This window comes from Oncorhynchus nerka, linkage group LG27 (genome assembly GCF_034236695.1).
Source record: "Oncorhynchus nerka isolate Pitt River linkage group LG27, Oner_Uvic_2.0, whole genome shotgun sequence".
NCBI classification, from domain to species: Eukaryota; Metazoa; Chordata; class Actinopteri; order Salmoniformes; family Salmonidae; genus Oncorhynchus; species Oncorhynchus nerka.
Window position 1 is genome coordinate 42,526,367 of NC_088422.1, and position 22,757 is coordinate 42,549,123.

The 22,757-nt window shown below is 41.7% G+C and overlaps 1 protein-coding gene across 2 annotated transcripts; it reads right to left on the minus strand.

Annotated features, from left to right (window-relative positions):
* Positions 1-1,045: 1,045 nt before the first annotated feature.
* On the minus strand, positions 1,046-10,977 carry tbx3b (T-box transcription factor 3b). Of its 2 annotated transcripts, XM_029638248.2 has the most exons (6): positions 4,392-10,977; positions 4,063-4,209; positions 3,417-3,493; positions 3,229-3,326; positions 2,495-3,099; positions 1,046-2,347 (listed from the first exon to the last, which is right to left on the minus strand). In XM_029638248.2, exons 1-6 carry the CDS (start codon positions 4,653-4,655, stop codon positions 1,898-1,900), a joined length of 1,641 nt encoding a protein of 546 aa, XP_029494108.1. In that variant the 5' UTR covers positions 4,656-10,977; the 3' UTR covers positions 1,046-1,897. The 2 variants fall into 2 exon arrangements, with proteins under 2 accessions (XP_029494108.1, XP_029494109.1); XM_029638249.2 differs by lacking the exon at positions 4,392-10,977 and having other exon boundaries at positions 4,063-4,369.
* Positions 10,978-22,757: the final 11,780 nt, after the last annotated feature.

Consider the following 22,757-nt stretch of genomic DNA (forward strand, 5'->3'; position numbering starts at 1 on the left):
ACTGAAGATGGTTAGCTTTAGAAAACACTGAGTAGATCTAGCTTGCTTTGTGGGATACCAAGCCGGTCTTCCAGGATGGTTAACAAAAACATGAAATGCCTGCAGCACTACTGGAGCAGGGTTGCCTAGCCCTGCTATATAGTATTGACCTCCAACCAGGTATTTCAAATCTTTTGAATATTAGCGATATGACAAAAATCAATGACGCATGAGTTGGGGGTTGGGGTAGATCAAATGTACACAAATCATCTATTTGTTATGTTAATTTGACACAAGCTGTATCCTTTTTAGCCACGCCCTTGTGGAGATATGAAAGGGTTTGATTGGTTTAAGCAATGTATGGGGAAACTTTCACTTATCAGAGGGCAGGTGAAGCTCGCACCTGCCAAATTATTTGTTATTTAGTAATACTGCACGTGCTGGTAGGCTATATATCTCCATAAATCAAAACACTAAATGCTCGTAATAACTTTGCCATTCATATTTTCGAAGATTTTATGACATTTTAATAAAACGTTTTCGAAATAAAAACTATGATGCTGAATGTATTTGATAAACAATATTTGTATTCAAGCATGATCGTTGAATATGAATACTGTGTCCTGTAGGCCCCTACCAGAACAATATCTAAGGGGCTAAAAACGGAAGTATATATTTGTTAAGTATATAGGCTTATGCAATAAAGAACAATAACGTATGTTTATAATATAAATGTTTTGTAATCATTTGTTCATATAGATCATCATATGAAACTTACGGGATCATTTACATGTATATATATATATACAATGTGCTCATATATATATATATATATATATATATATATTTGCAAAGTAGTAGTTATAAGCGCTATGATAGTAAACGATTACCTTAATAGTAGGTTAGCCTAATAATGTATTTTATATACTTTTAGGCTGCAAATGTTAAAAACGCACAGAGTAGGGAGGTAGGAAATTAATTTAGAACTTTTTTCGTTTTAAATCAACTGAAACTTTTCAAACATAAAATGCAGACATGAGCATCCATTCAAGAACCTCCTCAATCATTAAAACAGTATACTTTTATTTCGTTTAACATTATTTTGTTGCGTTGATATCACGCATTCAAGAGCAGTTTTCAAATGAACAAACATGTTATAACAAAGAGCTTTGTAGGCATATAATGGGTTGTAATAAATGATAGGCAAAAAATATTGTGACAATTTATGTTGATCTACAACGCATGCACATAATTACAGAAAATAAAAATAGTTACATTTTTATTTTATTTGACCTTTAGGCAAGTCAGTTAATAAGAACAAATTCGTATTTACAATGACGCCTACCAAAAGGCAAAAGGCACTGGGATTAAAGATAAAATAACGTTTTTTTAAAAAGAGGACAAAACACACACCACGACATGAAATAGTTATGTTGTCTTACTGAAACTGCAAATGATATTGATTAACTGACCGAAGCAACGCCATTGACTTTTCAATGTTTAACAAACAAGTCAGCAAAAACATTCCTCCATAGAATGGTTAATTAAAACGAATTTTCAAAACGTCCTTATTAACTATTTTGTCAAGATCCCGAAATAAATCATATTTGAACTACACACGTGCTTTGGTTGTAAAATACAGTGGTTTATAGCGGTTCGTTGCATGGCTAAGTAATATATAAAAACATTAGGGATTTATTGCAAATAAACTTCAGTGCCATTAGTGAACAAATTACAGTATCATCAACACACAAGCGCAACCATAATTCACGGACGCAAACAATGTTATCTATTATGCATACATTCCGCATTAGAAATGTTAAAATGCCGTTTGGTATGATAGCAAACATCTCAATCTTCATTCATCAGGCTATGAAAAAAAAAATCTAAATTGTAATCAGTTTGTTAGATTTATGACCTAGGAATATGAGTCTCTGTCTTGATAGGAGTCAATACCTCTGACCAACTGTTGTATACATTGAAGCTGATCCATGCAATCCTTGCTGGATACACGTTTTGCCGCTGACGCACCAGAACTCTGTAGCGAGGAAACGCTGTTTACCTCTGACATAGGCATACAGTGCAATGGAGCAGCAATCGGACTATTTGCAATAGTGTGACAATTCACGTCTCTATCCGTCATAAGGCGAATAGATGTCGGGGGCGTTGAACAGTTGTCTGGTAGGCCTACTCTATTGGAAATTAAGTATGGCCTGAACCGGGTAGGAGGGCGCACTGGGCGGCGATGCACTGGGGTTACTGAGCGGCGATGCACTGGGGTTGATGCTGTGGTGGAGAGAGCAGCCGTTGCGGCCAAATGGGAGTAGGGATAGGGGAAAATAGCACCAAAAGGAGAAACCGTGAGGCCCTATATGGGAAACAAAGAAAGAGCGGTTAGGGCTGCAAAGTTTGCTGTTATTTTCATTACTTAAATTAGCCTAATTCATTTACGACGTCATAAACGTAAAAGCCGCCTGTTGAGTAGTGTTGCTGAATTAATAGATGGTAGGCATACCTGCGATGCCATAGCATGCTGCTGAAAGTTCAAGGGTAATCCTGACGTTCCTGACACTCTTTGTACAGAAGATACTGGGATACCAGCCGTGCCCATGGAGCACACTCCGCCAGATGACACGGCCATCAGCATGTGCCCCATTGCTGTTGCTGCTACACTGGATAATGTTTCTCCCTGCATGTTGACTTGGGCATTGTGTAGGAGACGGTGAGCGACACCCAAGGGGTTGAGAATATATCTTGTCCAATCCGGTGGATAAGAATAGCAGTGTGAAAAAGTGCTGCGTCCTAGGCCTGTGATGTGAGCACTTTGGTCCGTTTCCACGGTTAAAGGCTGGTAGTGTTCTGTTGCCCTCGGATCCTCTGCTCCAAAGCAACGTGTCATACCACCAGTTATGGAGTTTATATGGTCCTCTTTTGGATCCTCTGAGTCTGTTTCGGTCCTAAGTGAGTCCGTTGAAGCCCTGTCCGCTTTGTCGTGGAATGTGGTGACATTTGGCTCAGGTGTCAGTTCCTCTGTGGTGGTTGAGGTTTTTCGCAAGTCTTGTCCAACATTATTCCAATGTTTGATTTCTTGACCGCTTTCGTTGTCACTTTGGCAGCCCTCTAACATGATTGGTTAAATACAATGTTGTTTGTAAACTGAAAACAAGTTGAGGCTAAACATTTTACCATTACAATATAGTATGGTACGAAAGGTACAAATGTATTCAATTCGTTATCATACAAACTCACCGATTGACGTTGCATTTCCTGCGCTTTTCAGGGGAGCCTCATCCAAAGAGTCACCAGAGGTTTCACTGAACTTTTGTATATTTATCCCCAATTGTTTCCTAATAAAAAAAGGAACATTTTAGTAGGCCTATTGACAATTAAGAGTTTCTAGAAGTATTTAGATGTACATTTCTCGTTTTTTGTCTCACTTTTTTTCTCTTCTACCATTGCCAGTGTCACGGAATCCTTTGGCGAAAGGATTGTTATCAATTTTCAGTTGTGTGATCTAAAAATAGAAATTACTGTTAAGGACTGTAATGTTTCTAAACATTAGACCAGTAATTACATTTGAAAACTATTAATCATAGTCTCATAGGCTATAGGCTAGTGATAAACCAGGAGTTGGCCTATAAAATCCTTCAAACGATTCCAACAAAATCTTTGTCCACAAGAAATTTGTAAAGGGTTTATAAGCAGTTAATACACGTTGTGTAAATATATTGCATATTACAACAAAATATTTGAAAACACAAACATCAACATTTCATTACTTGCCGAATATTGAGCCTTGGGCATAATATGCTATAGTGTATATCTCGGCCTATATGTCAGTAATGAATTTAGACCTGGATTGAAGTCTATATAACTGCAATAATTGTTCATCACCATCTATAAACTCTTTACAAACTCTTTATGCATAATATATACATGTGTGTATATATATATATATATATATATATATATATATATATATATATATATATAAATATACAATTTATATTTTCCAGAGTGTTATCAATACGAAATATACATTGATATTCTGAAATTTGCTTTATGAAATTAATGAGTGCCTACCTTATCGTTTTGATATGCAGTTACAGCAATGAATTCTGTCTCAGAAAAGACATAGGTCCTGAACGTGCTATAAGGTAGTTTGAGGATATCATTGGCCCTCACAACGTGAAACCTGGGCTGGTATTTGTGCATTGAGTTAAGAATCGTCTGTAATTGGAGACAACATACATTTTAAATAGTAAACTAGGCCTAGTCATCAACTCGAACTTTAGTTTAAGAAAAACTAGTCTGTCAGTTATATTTCAATATAACAATACATTAGATTAGTTAAACTGCACTGTAAATAGACTACATTATTAACACAAAACGCTAGTATTTTTGGAACTTACAAACCCATGCTTGTCCGAGATGTTGTTTGTCAATTTTAATTTGTGAAAATTGACCACTTTTGACATCCATTGCTCGCCAGAAGCGGGACTGTCTGGGTGTATGTACATCCTCTTTGGCATTTCAGGATCTGCCTTTCCTGACACCATCCAACGGGAGTTGTGAAACTTGTACCTGAAGTCGTCGGCCGCAACAATGTCCACGAGCAAAATATATTTTGCCCTTTGGTTCAAGCCAGTACATCTTGCTTTGAACGGTGGAAACATGCGCCTGGAGAAAAGGTTAAACACATCGATTCTAAATCACAGACGTATAGAATATAGGCTGAAAAAAACGAATAACTTTATAGGATATGGTTATTGATGATATTTTAGAACATTTACCTTCCTGATTTTGTTATGACCATTTCAGTGCCGGATTTGTGGAATTGTGTCCAAAGGTGCCTTGCCTCCAAGTGAACTTTTGGATCATCCTCCGTGGCTTCCGTCTCCAGCGTTTTAGGAGGACTGAGCTTGGCAGACTGGGTTGCATTATGCTGTTCCAGCGAGGCTTTGCGGAGGATCGTTTCAGCATTGACCAGATCCAGCATGCGATGCCTTTGCGCAACAGGCATGTGAAGAGACCCGTGGGAAGTTAACGCAATAGCAGGAAAAAACGGAGATTGTCGGGCCATTATTGCGTCGAGGGTGAAATCCGAAGCAGTGTTTGGTAAAAACGGTTGGAATGCCATATCTCCTGGTACAAGTGGATCTATCATTCAAAAGTGAATCCTCTTCATGTCAAGGTAGGACAACCGATGTCTTCAATCATTTCTTAAATGCACACGTTTTGATATTTGGAATAAGCTATATTCAGTCAAACTGTCACATTTTCTCAAGTGTATTTCAAGCTGGTATTTCGTTGCCATTTCATCGTAATTATAATGTAGCTTACCCTTTTCAGAAGACAAAAGTAGGCCTACCCATATGCCACCTATTTCAAATTTCGATTAGGCTAGTTTGTGTTAAATCCGAACAAATGTTACCGGTTGCATTCGATAAGTGCATCTCCATCTCATTCCAAGGAATTGTCTTCTATTCTTAGCATTATATTAGGCTACTAGGAGAAAAACAAACCCAGAAAAGGGGCAATAGCCTATCCCATCAAAGATGTAGCGTGCACTTAGCTCATGTTCTTCCTTCCCGAACTGTGCGAATACGTTACGAAGTCCGAGCCGGAGTTGATTGGCTCTTTGACACGTTGGACCTTGTATATTCCATTATGGGTGTGGTTTCACGGATCAGGTGGGTAGAGCGGTTCAGTAAGCAGTATTGTAACATGGGGTGTTGGGTTCATATGCAGTTCGGTCTCTGCCACTTCACGGGTGATCAAAATAAAACTTTGCAAGAAACGTCGAGCCATATAGTCAGAGTGTTCGTGAGCAATGAAGGATTAGTGCGCACCATTGCAACTAGGAGCTGTCCACGTGCGTCTGATGCTGAATTCCACTTCTCATCAATCATTTGGCGGGGTAGACTTAATATTGTCCTATTTATATTGCCTTGCTGACATTTAAAAAGAACATAGGCTACACCCAAGAAAGTCAGTGATTGAAGAGATTCAGTGTGGTATGCAAACATACTGTAGTAGACAGTAGCCCATGTTTCCCTTCACAATGAATGAGCACAAAATAGTGGACTTACACATTTATCATAAATAAGTGTGGTTATCCAAACTACCAGCTAAAAGGCTGGAGAATGTCTAGTTATTAAACGTGTAAGGTCTTTAGGCTAATCCATTAACTATAAGGACAACTTACTTTTTGAATGATTAGAATCATAAAGATATTTCAAGTTTATATTTGACAACTATTATCCACTATAGGCTCATTTTAAATAATTAGAATTGACAATTAAAGTAAATGCCTCTGGTTATAATTCAAATACAGTCTTGTCATCAAGTAGGCTATGTTTATTAATCTCTCAAATCATACATTCAGACAGTGATCATTTCAACAAATATGTCTGACCCCCAGACAACACTTTCAAAGTCAATCACTGTCTACCTCCTCTCTTGTCACTCTATCTGAAGTGTTTCAATAGTCCATCTTCAGTCCATATTACATACTCAAATGTTTTATTTTATAGGCCAATACCACCTTCAACTGCTGCATCATCAAGGAAATACCATTGGCCATCCTAAACACTGGTATGCCTATTAAAACACATTCACTTGCTTCAGTCTTCCCACACCATTCCTGTGCCCCATGGCTTCCTGGACCCACACTGTGACAGCCTTGTGACATGAGAACAGGGCTGCATGGGTACAGTCTACAGTCAGGGCCTTTGCTCTGCACAGCTACTATATATATATATATATAGTATATATACACCTATATACACCTTATATACAAACGTATTTGGACACCCCTTCAAATGAGTGGATTCAACTATTTCAGCCACACCCATTGCTGACAGGTGTATACAATTGAGCACACAGCCATGCAATCTCCATAGACAAACATTGGTAATAGAATGGCCTTACTGAAGAGCTCGTGACTTTCAACCTGGCACAGTCATAGGATGCCCTGCTAGAGCTGTCCCGGTCAACTGTAAGTGCTATTATTGTGAAGTGGAAACGTCTAGGAGCAACAACGGCTCAGCCGCGAAGTGGTAGGCCACACAAGCTCACAGATTGGGACCGCCGAGTGCTGTAGCAGCAGAGTGCGTAAAAATCGCCTTCGTTGCAACATTCATTACCAAGCTCCAAACTGCCTCTGGAAGCAACGTCAGCACAATAACTGTTCGTCGAGAGCTTCATAAAATGGGTTTCCATGGCCGAGCAGCCACAAACAAGCCTAAGATCACAATACACAATGCCAAGCGTCGGCTGGAGTGGTGTAAAGCTTACCGCCTATGGACTATGGAGCAGTGGAAACACGTTCTTTGGAATGATGAATCTCGCTTCAACATTTGGCAGTCTGTCGGGCGAATCTGGGTTTGGCGGATACCAGGAGAACGCTACCTGCCCGAATGCATAGTGCCAGCTGTAAAGTTTGCTGGATGAGCAATAATGGTCTAGGGCTGTTTTTCTTGGTTCGGACTAGGCCCTTTAGTTCCAATGAAGGGAAATCTTAATGCTACAGCATACAATGACATTCTAGACAATTCTGTGCGTTCAACTTTGTGGCAGCAATTTGGTGAAGGCCCTGTCCTGTTTCAGCATGACAATGCCTCCATGCACAAAGCGAGGTCCGTACAGAAATGGTTTGTTGAGATCGGTGTGGAAAAACTTGACTGGCCTGCACAGGGCCCTGACCTCAACCCCATCAAACACCTGAATTGGGATGAATTGGAACGCCTACTGCGAGCCAGGCCTAATCATCCAACATCAGTTCCCGACCTCACGAATGCTCTTGAGGGTGAATGAAAGCAAGTCCCCGCAAAAATGTTCCAACGTCTAGTGGAAAGCCTTCTCAGAAGAGTGGAGGCTGTTATAGCAGGAAAGGAGGGACCAACTCCATATTAATGCCCATGATTTTGGAATGAGATGTTTGACGAGCAGGTGTCCACATACTTTTGGTCATGTAGTGTAGAAGGTCTGCCAGTGATTGTCCAGGATGGATTAGTCTCTGGATTTAGTTACAGAGCTTTTTATTGCTCAATGGTCCATGGCAGGCTAGGAACGTACTAGTGAAACCTCTTACTGAGTGAGAGCAGCAGGTTCGGGACAACAAAGTCTCAGACAGGCGTTCAACCTCCAGTGTCATTGGTTTGCTTTCACCAAAGCTGGCGATGTTCATTTCCTTTCTGCGATTGTTGAGGACCGGATCTGTGTGAATTGTTACAAGGCCTCAGTACTACTATGCTATAGGTTGCTTTCATCTTCCAATACAATTCAAGCAAGGCAGTCACTGTATACAGTACAGTGTTGCAGAGCTGACCCAGTGACCAAAAACAAGGGATCGCTATGACAACCCTCGCTGTGAAATTAGATGATACCTCAACATGGAACCTTTGTGTATAGGTTTCTCTATGTGTCCCGGATCAAATCCTGAACTAAATATGCGTCGTATTCTGGGGTTACACTGGCACTGACGATGACCCAATCTTTTTTTGTCAGGAGAGGAAAGGGAAAACCCTGCCTGTCCATCAGCCAACTTCAAAAAGGCCCACTGAGTAATCTGAAACAAGCCGGAGAATGAGAGCAAACAAGATGCCTGGCTGTTATTTGTGGGCTTGGCCACAAGCTACGTGTGAAACCTGTCACAAGGGACTAACCGCAGATTTCTATTGGGTCACTGCCCAGTGACATCCTCTCCCTGCAAAACTTCTACATTATGCCCCTGTTAGGACATGAAGGACATAAGGGGTCCGGACTCTGGGACAACACTTGTTGAGGGACCTTGGGGGAGCTTGCCAGCAGTAGATTTCAGTCTTGTTGCGGTCACCTAACTCTAACTGTCATCAACAAAGACGGCACTGGTATCACCCTATAGTGGAAACAGTGTACACACTACACATGTTGTACACCCCTGGGTCATGCCGTGCCAATCAACTTTTCGTTGCCAGGGTTCAACGTACCACCCTCCACTGTAGGTTCCCTGACCACTTGGGCACTGAGAGCTTGAAGAGCATCCTTATCTCAGTCCAAAAAAACAGGAAGTAAAAGTGTTATGTTGACAGGCATTGTCCATTTTCTTTTATGCACCAAAGTTACTTTAAATTCAGCTTATGTCTTAGTCATAAGGTAGAGTGAGATGGCCAGAGGAGTGTGTTGGTTACTAGGTGACAAACCACAGCACGCTAAAAGTCTGAGAAAATAGTACCACAGTCTACGCTCGCACTGAAGGTCTATAGATTAATAATTGCATTCTATACAATGTAAGTCAACCATCTTGCCATATTATTTGCCTAGGAATATATTTCCTAGGCACATATAAACAACTCTGATCCATGTCTCTCTGCAGCACTCATAAAGCCATTTCTTCTAGCCTAGCCATGGAATCTCAGCTCACAGCTAGGGCCAGGGTCATTGGAAGCTCTCCAAACCGCCATGGCCATGCTGTCTCCCTAACACCTCTGATGTTTCGGCAGTTGAACACTGATGAATGGTCTAATGGTAGCAGGTCAGTGTGACTGAACACATTTGGACTTTGCAGGTACAAGGAATGTAGTTAAACAGAGGAGCAGAGGTGCTAAAGGAGAAATCCTGAGTTACGTCCCAAATAGCACACTATTCCCTCTACACCCCACTACTTTGACCAGAGCCCTATGGGCAGTGGTTAGAAGTAGTGCATTATGTAGTGAATAGGATGCCATTTGGGAGGATGCCCTGGAGTAGATTGGGCATCAAACACACAGCAGCAGCCAAGTGGCAGGGTGATGGAGCAGACTATGAAAACTAATGTGAAGGTAGTGGTTATATAAGGGTCTGATGACCACCTTACTGGTCAGCAGAATATCTGGGAATGGGGGAAAATAGGGGACCAGCCACATCATGGAGATATTTCAGTATGTTCTAATACTATCTCCATGATCCAGACAATGTCCTTTTACCTCACACAAGGGACTGTCTTTCCTCTTTATCATTCACAAATCATCACCTCATCTTCCCTTCCGTCACGGAGAACAGTAGATACCAGTATTATCTGTCTTTGACAGAATCAACATCAAAAGCTATAAAGCTGTTCTCACTAAATTATACGGTAACTAAATAAAGTGAAACATGATGTTTCAACAAAGTGCTAGAAAGGGAACTTTTAGCATGGCTGCCTGTCACCATTCCCTGTGGTCCACTGGCACAGATAGACTGGGGATATTTCCCAAATGGCACTCTATCCCCTGTGTAGTGCACTAGGGCCCATTAGGGTTCTGGTCAAAAGTAGTGCACTCTGTCATGGAATAGGGTGCCATTTGTGATGCCGCCTGGGACGTCAGACTACACTAGAGGCAGCTGGCGATCAGCATGATTAATGTGACATCTGAGTGGCGTGAAGGGAGAGTGGAGCATGGTGGCTCTACAGGAACACAGCTCTCACACTGCTGTGTGCACTATGCCCACCAAAGACTACCAGGTCTGGTACACTCATGTGTCCCAAATGGCACCCTATTCTAAACAGGTAATTTTTCACTGTTTCTCTGGGATCAATAGGTCCTATAAACATCAAGGCCAACCCCTATTGGGCTTGAGTCCCCCTTCTGGTTATTTGTTTTAGTTTATTAATTTGAGCGTGTAGTTTGAAATTCTGAGCTGATTTAGGATCCTGTTGGTTGCCCTGATACACAGGTGGAAATGATTTGACACATGAGATTAACATTTTATCATAGTTCTGGTACTCAATGAGCCTCCTATTAGACTCCTATTAGACTCCTACTAGACTCTAGACTCCTACTAGACTCCTATTAGACTCCTACTAGACTCCTATTAGACTCCTATTAGACTCCTACTAGACTCCTACCAGACTCCTATTAGACTGTCCTGAGCCATCTTGGGACATCTGAGTTTCTGTCTCGCTGTCCTGCCTGTTGAGATGGATAGCTGTCCTCCTAGGACTGGGTACATTGTAAAAGTAACACACTCAACAACACTTCAGATATACTGTATTGGCATTTCTGTGCAGCGAAAAGCTACTCTTCAAGATTAGCAAAGGACTGCCAGACTCTGTGAATAAAAGTCCCGCAGTTCTAGCACCCTTGCAGAATTGAACATGAATCCAGATAATGAAAGTAGTGAAAGGTCAATTAGGAAAAAGAAAAGAATGAATAGGCTACATTTGCTCTGATCCCTTTGAACATATTCCTCAGCCCTTTTGTAAAGGATAGCTCTGACACAGGTCTGTATATTTGAGATTTTATGGCGGTATGTATTGTGATAGATGATGCCACTGACAGAGAGGTGCTTGGACAGCACACAGAAGGGGAAATCATCTGAAGTAACCGGCTTTCATTTATTTATAACTTACAGCATTAGCTAAGTTATTAACAGTTTGAAATACCTTCATCAAATCAGAGTTTGATGGTTTTTCCCAAGTATGAATTAGCTAAGTTTGATATGGTGTTGTGTATAGCTGGAGCTGTTTCCATGAAGAGTATGCTGACAGTGGTGTGGTCCTGTTCTGTCTGGGAGAGTATGGGAAGGGCTTCTCCAAACACCGGGTTACTCAACTTAGCCACCCTCCACACATGTGCGCAGGCACACACACACACACACACACACACACACACACACACACACACACACACACACACACACACACACACACACACTCATCAATACTTGGATGAAGAGACTATTTCACAGGTACAGCTCTTTTTAACTGCAAACCCTCAATCTGTCAGCCACCTCTCAATAAGCTAATAGTTCTAATGTGTGAAAATTGATTTCTCGGGACCTGCTACCTCCTCCTTGCTCAACCCTTTTTCATTCACTTTCCTCTTTCACTCAGCTTTAAAAGGATTTATAGCCTTGTTGTTATTGATAAGCGGAAATGAATTTTACTCAATAATAAAACCTTTGGTTTGTGTAAAGTTTGGGGTCCATGGAAAGTGTATTTGCTGAATAGTGATTTTCATTCAACAGGCCTTGGCACATACATTTGAGGTGGAAATAAAGATATACTGTACAGCCTTTGAGTTTAGTAGACAGTGCTACTCTCAGCACAAAGCCTCATCATTTTTGCTGAAGCTTTGAGCTTAATGCTGCTTTCGTGGTCAGCCCAAATGTCTTAACAGTACTGATCCCTGGCAGCCATATCCTGAGTAAACTTCTGTTGTGGTGTTTAGCAAAAAATAAGATGTAGTTGGATAGTAACCTCCCGGTAAATGGAAACCTCTTAGTATACTTGATTAATAACAAAAGAGCAGCAGCTGTGGCAAGATGTACGTGGTTGTTGTTGACAACCCCTGGGGATTTAACCTAAAACTCAGCTGGTAATTTGCTGCCTTACTCTTTAGGTCAACTATACAATGAGGCTTAGTCTGTTTATTGATGTCTCTCTTCCTTCCTGTGTGTGGGGGAAGTGGATAAAAAATTTTTAAGCATTTAACAGAAATAGGTGAATTTGTTAGAGGGACTTCGTTACAAAAAATATAGAATACACAATCCTCAAAGGCTGCCCTCAGCATTTGTCCTCCCAACCTCCTCTTGACGAGATTGGCCACTCGAAAAGAAAATATGCCCAAATCCCTTAATTAGGCCAGATATTTTAATTAGGAGTAGGTTAGATAGGCGGAATACATACTGTATGTTTTTTCTTTTTTCCTTGTTTGCATTACCTCTGAATGAAAGAGGCCTCCTCTCCCCCCTCCTTAATCCCCTTTCCCTAACATTCTCAGAGCTTGACATTCTCTTGCGATTTCTACATCATGTTGATCCTTCTCTGAAACAGACGACCCTCGAGTTACTGCTTTTCACCTTTCCCTCGTGTCTATTGTTGAAACAGGCACACAGGGTTAAGCAGGAAGTAAAAGGCTAGCCTATGTCTTCCTTCCTGTGCTCTCTCTCTCTCTCTCTCTCTCTGCCCTATAACCATACTCCTTTCATGGCAATGGTGGCTCTGCTTTTTAATAACAAGCATCTAGAATTTGGCAATAGAAGTCAATGACTTAGACCAACACTTCTACAAGAACTGCTGCTTTCAGGATGCACCCACAGATGTTGAGTGACCACCGTCATTAAGAACAATGTTCCACTAAACAAGTCAGGTGCTCTATTATGCCAACAGACTGTAGGGGGATCTTGCTTTTTGTATTTTAACTTTGCACTCCTACTAATCGGAGGATCATTGCCCATGCTTCACTTGAGAGCTGAATGTTCATAAGTGTTTACCGAGCAAATATGACCCCATTGGCCCCACATGGGTATTTCGTGGGCAAGGTGGGCACACACCAAGCCCACACCAAGCCCACATCAGCCTCACACAGGCTAGCCCACAACAAGCCCAACACAGGTTAGCCCACACTAAGCCTAACACAGGCTAACCCACACTAACCCCAGGCTAGCTCACACCAAGCCAAGGCTAGCTCACACCAAGCCCAGGCTAGCTCACACCAAGCCCAGGCTAGCTCACACCAAGCCCAGGCTAGTTCACACCAAGCCCAGGCTAGCTCACACCAAGCCCAGGCTAGCTCACACCAAGCCCAGGCTAGCTCACACCAACCCCAGGCTAGCTCACACCAAGACCAGGCTAGTTCACAACAAGCCCAGGCTAGCTCACACCAAGCCCAGGCTAGCTCACACCAAGCCCAGGCTAGCTCACACCAACCCCAGGTTAGCTCACACCAACCCCAGGCTAGCTCACACCAACCCCAGGCTAGCTCACACCAACCCCAGGCTAGCTCACACCAAGCCCAGGCTAGCTCACACCAAGCCCAGGCTAGCTCACACCAAGCCCAGGCTAGCTCACACCAACCCCAGGCTAGCTCGCACCAAGCCCAGGCTAGCTCACACCAAGCCCAGGCTAGCTCACACCAACCCCAGGCTAGCTCACACCAAGCCCAGGCTAGCTCACACCAAGCCCAGACTAGCTCACACCAACCCCAGGCTAGCCCACAACAAGCCCAGCTAGAGAATTCTATCAACCAGGAAATGGCTGACTGATTTCTGCATATTGCACCATTAAGCTATACAAATAATAAAAGTCTTATTTTCAGACACACACTCTCAGACTCTTCTCATACTCACACTGCCCTACAGGGTAATGGAAACCCTATGAGGTCCAGGGGACTGACTCTCCACTCAAAAGCAGTCATTCAAAATGTCAACCAGCTTGTCAGATTCTTTACACCAAAGACACAACCGTTAGCAGCCTTGCACCCCTGCAATATGTGTGTGAGTCACAGCAGCTGAAATCAAATAAACAGATCACGTTCCTCTTCCTCTTATCATGTGTCTTATACCCAGACATTATATTGGACTGACTTGTTACGCAAGACTAAAAGGGGCAATCTGTGGTTGTTACATCAATTTTTGTACTTTAAATAATGATACTCATTGACTCTTGAATATTATAACTTATAAATGCCACAAGCTTAGTTTAACTGTCTTAATTAACCCATCAAAACCTCAAATATAAGCTTGTTTTAATTCAATGTTTGTAAACAATAAAATGATAAACAACCACTGTATATGGAAAATATGGATCAATATCTGTCTGTATGACTTTGAAAGTGTTTACATTTCTCCAGCCCCATCCCTCAGTTGTTTACCAAATCAGTGGAGGTGACAGCTTTGCTATTGTTTTAACTGCAGGTTGCCCCTTTAACTAGTGGTTATGTACTTATACACTGAGTATACGAGCATTAGGAACAACTTCAACAACTGGCACCTACTACCATACCCCGTTCAAAGGAACTGAAATATTTTGTCTTGCCCATTCGCCCTCTGAATGGCACACATACACAATCAATGTCTCAATTTTCTTAAAGCTTACAAATCCTTCTTTAACCTGTATCCCCCCTTTTATCTACACTGATTTAAGTGGATTTAACAAGTGTCATCAATAAGGAATCCTAGCTTTTACCTGGATTCACCTGGTCAGACTGTGTCATGGAAAGAGCAGGTGTTTTTAATGTTTTGTATACTCAGTGTACATGTGAAGTACTAACATAGAATATCAAATAGGCTTCTCAATATAAGGCTATTAGCAAGCACACCAAGATAAGTGTTATACCTAAAGATGTTTTAGTCAACATCTCAAACCCAATGCATATTTAGTGGTACTTTCATATATTGCTAAATTAAATTGTATTGCATTTGCAATAAGGCTGGATTCCTTCTTCGCCTTCACAAGGATATCTAAAGCTTTGGGAAAATGCAAGGAATGTCTAGCATCTCCATGTGAATGTACTGGACCATCCCACTGGCCTCCTTACACCCCATCCTAGAGCAGGTTATCTCCTGTCCATGCCCCTTAGATCAGAATGATCACTTTGTTATGTGCTGTTTAAATGACCCTACAGAAAAACAGTCCTGCGTGCCCTTCACACCAACACACACACATACAATTGCTGCAAAATGAAAGTGCTCCAATCTCATGCCCCACACACAATGAGTCAATGCCCACACAAGATCCTGAGTGCCACACCAGTTTAAAACCAAGGATAACAGCTGTTTCTGTATCGGTATCCTTCAATGCAGAGTTTGGCGATTAAATGCTGAGATTCAAGTTACCTTGGTCTTGCTTTGATTCTGGAGAGTGCCTTACAAATTCAATGGCATAGATGTATAAGAAGAACATAACACCTTACTGTCTAAACCCAATGTATATTTTTCCATCCATCACCACTTTAGAATAATTTAGGCTTAAACAGTTATGGAATCTACTGAATGCTATTTTCATGGTTTAGCTTGGATGCTTTGTTTATATGTAGGGCATTTCATTTGAATTGATTTCTGGAAGAAAAAAAACTGGAAAAAATCTCCAAACACTTTTAAAAAAAAGGTCATTCTTTTTTTACCTCATTTTTTTTCTCACACTGTCTCAGGCACCTCTCCAGAATATCCCATATGTGTTCAATTGTTTTGACATCTGGTGACTGAGACGGCCATGGCATATGGTTAACATCGTTTTCATGCTCATCAAATCATTCAGTGACCACTCGTGCCCTGTGGATGGGGGCATTGTCATCCTATGGGGCATAGCCATGGTAGGCAAAATAATGGCTTGCCCAGAATTTATATACATTACCCTAAGCACGATGGGATGTCAATTGCTTCATTAACGCAGGAACCACACCTGTGTGGAAGCACAGGCTTTCAATATACTTTGTATCCCTCATTTACTCAAGTGTTTCCGTTATTTTGGCAGTTACCTGTAAATTGTTAGCGGTAAACGCCATGAAGACCAATGAATACACTATGACTGATTTAGTGTTTACCAATAGTGTTTATGAGGTCACTGTGGCTGTGAAATATTGACTTAAGTGCTTGGATAAGACATCCCTAATAGAGGATAGTTAGGAAATGAGCTCTTCAATTTAAAAAAAATGTGCTTTCCTTATCGTCAGCACAAACAGCTATAAGGAAGAAGAAACCCATGAAAGACCACCCGACACTATAAACTCGTTCCAAATGGCAACCTATTCCCATATAGAGCACTACTTTTGACCAGAGCGGGCCCTGGTCAAAAGCAATGCATTATATAGGGAATAGGGTTCCATTTGAGATGCATTCTATCTGTCTTCCTGTTGATGGGCCTGACAATATTCTTTGATTTGAATAGTGTGAATATTTATGTCCAAAGGTGTTTGTCTGTTCTTAATGTGTGCTGTCTGCAGGAAGATACAGATGACAGTTATTGCCAGGATAAGTGGCTATGGATTATAGGAAGCTTGTCTTGACAGAGGAAGCATTAAGGGCTCTTCATTATCTCATCATTCTCAGGTACACAATCAATGTGAAGAAGAGGCCCAACGAATACTGTCTGAATGAACCCAGTCCTGGTTAACAACATGGCAAATATGTTCTATCTATCTGATTAAACAAAGAGTTAACATAGAACATATCTTTAAAAAAATGTCACATATTTACATTGTGAGTATTAAAAATAGTATCATATATCTGGTCGTTCAAATTGTTGTGTAAATAAATGCATGACTTTTACAAGAAAGAAAGTTTCCCATGCCATTGTCCATAGAATTCATCACATACAATGTAAAATAGACTACCATACAGTAAATGTAAATGCAATGATGAGATAAAAGCTAATCATGACAGTGATGGTAGAACGGCGAAGGGCAACTTTGATGGGGGTGGGGGGGCCACAAAAAAACGGAACTCATCAAGGGGCCGCAGTGGCTTGTGGATCTGCGTACCCTCCTCCGCCGCCCCACTTAGTTTGTAAATTAATTTCCTGCAATTCTGCACATCTTGCCATGGGGCGGAGGAATTTTGCAATTTTACAGATAATCTCCTGCAATTCGATACATTTTGCCTTAGGGTGGAGGCAAATTTTGCAGTTTTTAATATTAGAACTAATGATCAACGGACCCCACGTGTCACGACTTCCGCCGAAGTCGGCTCCTCTCCTTGTTCGGGAGGCGTTTGGCGGTCGACATCACCGGCTTTTTAGCCATCGCAGCTCCATTTTTCTTTTTGTTGTTTTTGTGAATTTTACCCCTTTTTCTCCCAAATTTCGTGGTATCCAATTGTTTAGTAGCTACTATCTTGTCTCATCGCTACAACTCCCGTACAGGCTCGGGAGAGACGAAGGTTGAAAGTCATGCGCCCTCCGATACACAACCCAACCAAGCCGCACTGCTTCTTAACACAGCGCGCATCCAACCCGGAAGCCAGCCACACCAATGTGTCGGAGGAAACACCGTACACCTGGCAACCTTGGTTACCGCCACAGGAGTCGCTGGTGCGCGATGAGTCAAGAATATCCCTACCGGCCAAGCCCTCCCTAACCCGGACGACACTGGGCCAATTGTGCGTCACACCCACGGACCTCCCGGTCACGGCCGGTTGCGACAGAGCCTGGGCACGAACCCAGAGTCTCTGGTGGCACAGCTGGCGCTGCAATACAGCGCCCTTAACCCGGGAGGCCGCAGCTCCATTTTTCATGTATCCATTTGTTTTGTCTTGTTCCCTGCACACCTGGTTTTCATTCCCCAATCAATCTACATGTATTTATTCCTCTGTTCCCCATCATGTCTTTGTGTAAGATTGTTTGTGTTACGTGTGTATTGTTGACGCACTAGACTGGCTTGTTTTTTCCGTGTTATTTTTCACAAAGATGTTTATTGTTAATCATAATTCTTGTGACTGTTTTGCGCGTTTTGCGCGTTTTGCACTTTTGCTTAAAAAAAAAAGTGTGCGCCTGTTCACAAAGCTCTGCTCTCCTGCACCTGCGCCTGCATCCCACAGACTTGCAGAACAGATTATCCTTTTAGCAGCGCATTCACCACTCAATCTAACTGCTAAAACTCCGATCTCGTGGCACAGGCCGATGGCCTGAGACATGAAACGATCTACCCTAGCTCGAAATCGGCTCATTAGAACAGTAGGCAAAACTAGAGACGCTGCTGACAGTGTTTGCGAGATGCCGGGCCGTGACTCCGGCCATGTCTACAGACATCCACCAAACAAACAAAAACGACTCTCGGAGAATGAGTGCGCAACTGGTAAATAGTCGCCTATAAATATGTCAGTCAGCTGGCTAGCTGCCGGCAGACTTATATTCCAGTAACGTTGAAGGGCTCTGGCTAGTATTACCTAGCCAGCTAACGTTAGAAGGATGAATTAAAAATATAAAGTTAAACAGAGCCTACCTCAGCAGGAGCAAAAAATAGGCTACAAAGTTTTCATAATAACTTTAATTTTCAGAGACTATGCTGAGACCGACAGTGATGTGGCGCTCAGTGTTGAGGCTGAGGCAGACTGCAATGCATGCAGAGGAGACAGAGAAAGAGAGGAAGCAAGCAGAGAGAGAGGTAAGAACAGTGGTTCCCAAGCTTGGGGTCGGGCCCCATGTGGGGTCCACAGAGAAAATCTGTACTAATCTTATCAAACAAGTTAGGAACTTTAAAACATAATATATGTTTCAATATGAACATCTGGACATGGCATATCTTTCTTACAGGCCTACATTAAATTGCAATCAATAGGCAAATAAAAATGTCATACGTTTTAATTTATATTGGTGGTTGTTCATCTTATCCATTACCCACCTTGTTTTTACCACTGCATCACTGATATTAGTACAGAGTCAGTAACATTCTATTAATGAGTGTGTATGTGATAATACGATCATCTGTGTGCTCCATTGATGTCTGTTTGTGCGGAGCTTGATTAGTAATGCCTAGGAATACAAATGTGAACGCTATGTCATTTGAGAAAAGAGATATCTATGTATAGAGTTGATGACTTTTATGCATTTCATCATTACAACTGACTGAACAGTCTCTGATGCTACATGTCAGTGGGAGTCATTACTCATATTTCCCCTCTTTCAGGAGTATAACATTACAATTGTATAGCTTACAGGCTATGTGTTTGTAGATCGACTGAGGTGAATTGGGGGGGGGGCTATATATTGGTGATTTTTGAGGTATGCTGTAGCAGACACAGTGGTGACTGGGGAATCTGAAAAAAAGGGAAAAGACAAGAGCTTGATCTTATAAAAAGAATACCTTCCTTTCTCATAGACAGCAACACATGTTGATATCACCCCCAACTCCTTCCATGGCCATGGGAACAGGTGCAAACTGGTTCACACAGATCAATATAAATGGAGTATGACTGGGACTCAGTGGGACTGGAGCCTCAAGACATTATAATATCTCCTAACATTGCCAATATGGATTAAGTGGTAGACCAACACAGCAGGAGCAGACAGTAAATAACATGGTCTGGAGCTCTGAAATCCCTCTACACTCACAAAGCTGAGTATAGGACACACCCAAATACAGTATATCAGTGGTTTATAACACTAAGACCTATACAAAATGTATTTCTCTGGAACGAGGATTATGGGAAACACAAATGGTGGTGTGTGGGTGTCAGACAGTGGATGTGACAGACTGACTGGCTGACTGGGGTGTTTCAGGTTTCAGCTGTAAGCTGACATTCTGCAGCTTTTCCAATGTAAGCAATATCTTCTCAAGGGACATAAGGGAAATACTGATGACTTAAAGTCAGATGCTGGATCCTAAACATATGATCTGTGGACGTCTTAACACCTCGGTATCTGCTCTCTCATTTCCGGCTCTCCCGACTCCCGGCCTCTATTTGTTTCTCAACGACCGACTTCTCCCCGGGGAGCAATAACGTTTTGCACAGTAAACTGCATTAGTGTAATTCCTCCTAGGAGAGTGCCAGAAAACGTCTGGCTTCAATCAGCTGTCAATAGTGGACTTCATTAATCGCACCCACTATCACCCTTTGTGAGACGAGATACAGTAGGGATGAGTAGACATAAACAGGATCAGGAAGTGCTGACTCATAGGGGTTGACCTGCTTTTGGGACACTTTACTTATACAGTACTTTCTCGACTATCGTTCCAAATAAATCCAGCACTTCTTTTTAACATGAATGGTCAACTGTAAGTACATTTGTAAAAATGCATCTTTATCACTTTTATTTGACTTTGGTATACCTAATACTGTTGCTTTCCGTTAAACAAATGTGTTGAAACTGCATGTGAGGACGTGACAGCAAAGAGATCAGACAGCAGAGCTCTGAGGAGCCTGTGATAAACTTCCATGTCACACTCACCAGTGCAGACTACCTGCTGTGCTGGGACATGGACATGAGCGACTGTCTTCATGTTGTGATGTTAAAACCTGATGTATTGCAATGATGACTGAGCTGTAGTCTTCATTATAAACTGGGTGGTTCGAGCCCTGAATGCTGATTGGCTGACAGCCATGGTATATCAGACTGCATACCATGGGTATGAAAAACATTTATTTTTACTGCTCTAATTACATTGGTAACCCGTTTATAATAGCAATAAGGCACTTCTGGGGTTTGTGATATATGATCAATATAACACGGCTAAGGGCTGTGTCCAGGCACGAAGACCTCCTTGGGCCTTATTGCTTAAATATACACTGAGTGTACCAAATATTAATATTTTTCCATGACATTGACTGACCCGGTGAATCCAGGTGAAAGCTATGATCTCTTATTGACGTCACTTGTTAAATCTACTTTAATCAGTGTAGATGAAGGGGAGAGATAGCTTAAAGAAGTAATTTTAAGCTTGAAACAACTGAGAGATGGATTGTGTATGTGTGCTATTTAGAAGGTGAATGGGCAAGACAAAAGATTTAAGTGCCTTTGAATGGGTTATGGTAATACGTGCCAGGCACACCGGTTTGTGCTCACCGGTTTGTGTCAAGAACTGCAGCGCTGCAGGGTTTTTCACGCTCAACAATTTCCCATCTGTGTCAAGAATGGTCCACCACCCAAAGGACATCCAGCCAACTTGACACAGCTGTGGCAAGCATTGGAGTCAACATGGGCCAGCATCCCTGTGGAACGACACCTTGTAGAGTCCATGCCCAGACAAATTGAGGCTGTTCTGAGGGCAAAAGGGCTGGGTGTTATATTAGGAAGGTGTTCTTAACGTTTTGTACACTGGGTATTTGGTTCAATCACTTCACTTGATCGAATGTTCGAATTGCACCCTCTACAGTAGGCTTTCGGGATTCACTGGTTTTACTGGTCAGTTGATTTAACCAATGTTTGAAGGGCTTAAACCCGAACCATCCAATGGGAAATGTGGACGGGCTTATTTTGAAGTAGGGGGAGCAATATTAGCATCACTACAGCAACATTCCGATTTTGCCTTCAAAATAAAGTCTGCGTTAAAACTCTGTATGTATAATACAAAATTAATAATTTTTACAGCTTTGCACATCGCATAATGTTAAAACTACATTACAAAATTAAAACTAAAGAGAATTACTACTTTATATAAGATAAATAATATTATAAAGTGGGGCACAATGAGAAATGTTTGGAGCTTAAGTAAATGTAAAGAAGATATTCTACAGACCCTACTGGAGTCTATATATGGTGTTATTTCTTGGGGGGCTGAGTCCTAAATACTCTGCAACACTTTCTATTTCATCCACTCCATTCACTGCAATGCAATAGACTGTAGGCCTGTAATTGACATAAAGGCAAATAGAGAAAAAACAATTCTATATGCTGATGTAAAAGTGGGGATGGGAATACTCAGTAGGATCTGTAGAATCTACATATGGTGTTATTTCATGGGGGACTGAGGTCTAAATTCCCAGCAACACTTTCTACTCCACCCATTCTATCGGTCCCAATGCAATACACTGTAGGCCTATAATTTCCATAATGGCAAAGAGAGAAAAAACTATTCTATGTGCAGAGGTAAAAGTGTGGTTGGGAGTACTCAGTACAGACTGTAGAAACCACCTTCAAATAATCTTGTGTTATCCATGATCCTAAAGTCAATGCCTATATACAGTGCCTTCAGAAAGTATTCACACCCCTTGACTTATTCCACATTTTGTTGTTTTAAAATGGATTTAATTGTCATTTTTTGTCATCAACGATCTACACAAAATGCTCTGATGTTAAACATTGTCACGTTCTGACCTTAGTTCCTTTGATTTGTCTTTGTTTTAGTATGGTCAGGGCGTGAGTTGGGTGGGTTTGTCTATGTTCCGTTTTCTATGTTGTGTTTTGCGTTTGGCCTGGTATGGTTCTCAATCAGAGGCAGGTGTGGTTAGTTGTCTCTGATTGAGAATCATACTTTGGTAGCCTTTTCCCATTTGTGTTACGTGGGTGTTTATTTTCTGTGTGGTCCACACGGAACTGTTTCGGTTGGTTATGTCACCTGGCGTTTATTGTTTTGTTTCAGTGTTCGCTTGTTTTAATAAAGAGCATGAACACGTACCAC

Excerpts from the sequence above, each read along its gene's own strand:
- tbx3b (XM_029638248.2), bottom strand. The coding sequence starts at position 4,655 with ATGTTTCCACCGTTCAAAGCAAGATGTACTGGCTTGAACCAAAGGGCA. Across the intron at positions 4,210-4,391 it reads TCTCGGACAAGCATGGGTTT|ACGATTCTTAACTCAATGCA; the intron begins GTAAGTTCCAAA and ends CTCCAATTACAG. Across the intron at positions 3,100-3,228 it reads AGGAAATGCAACGTCAATCG|AGGGCTGCCAAAGTGACAAC; the intron begins GTGAGTTTGTAT and ends CAATCATGTTAG.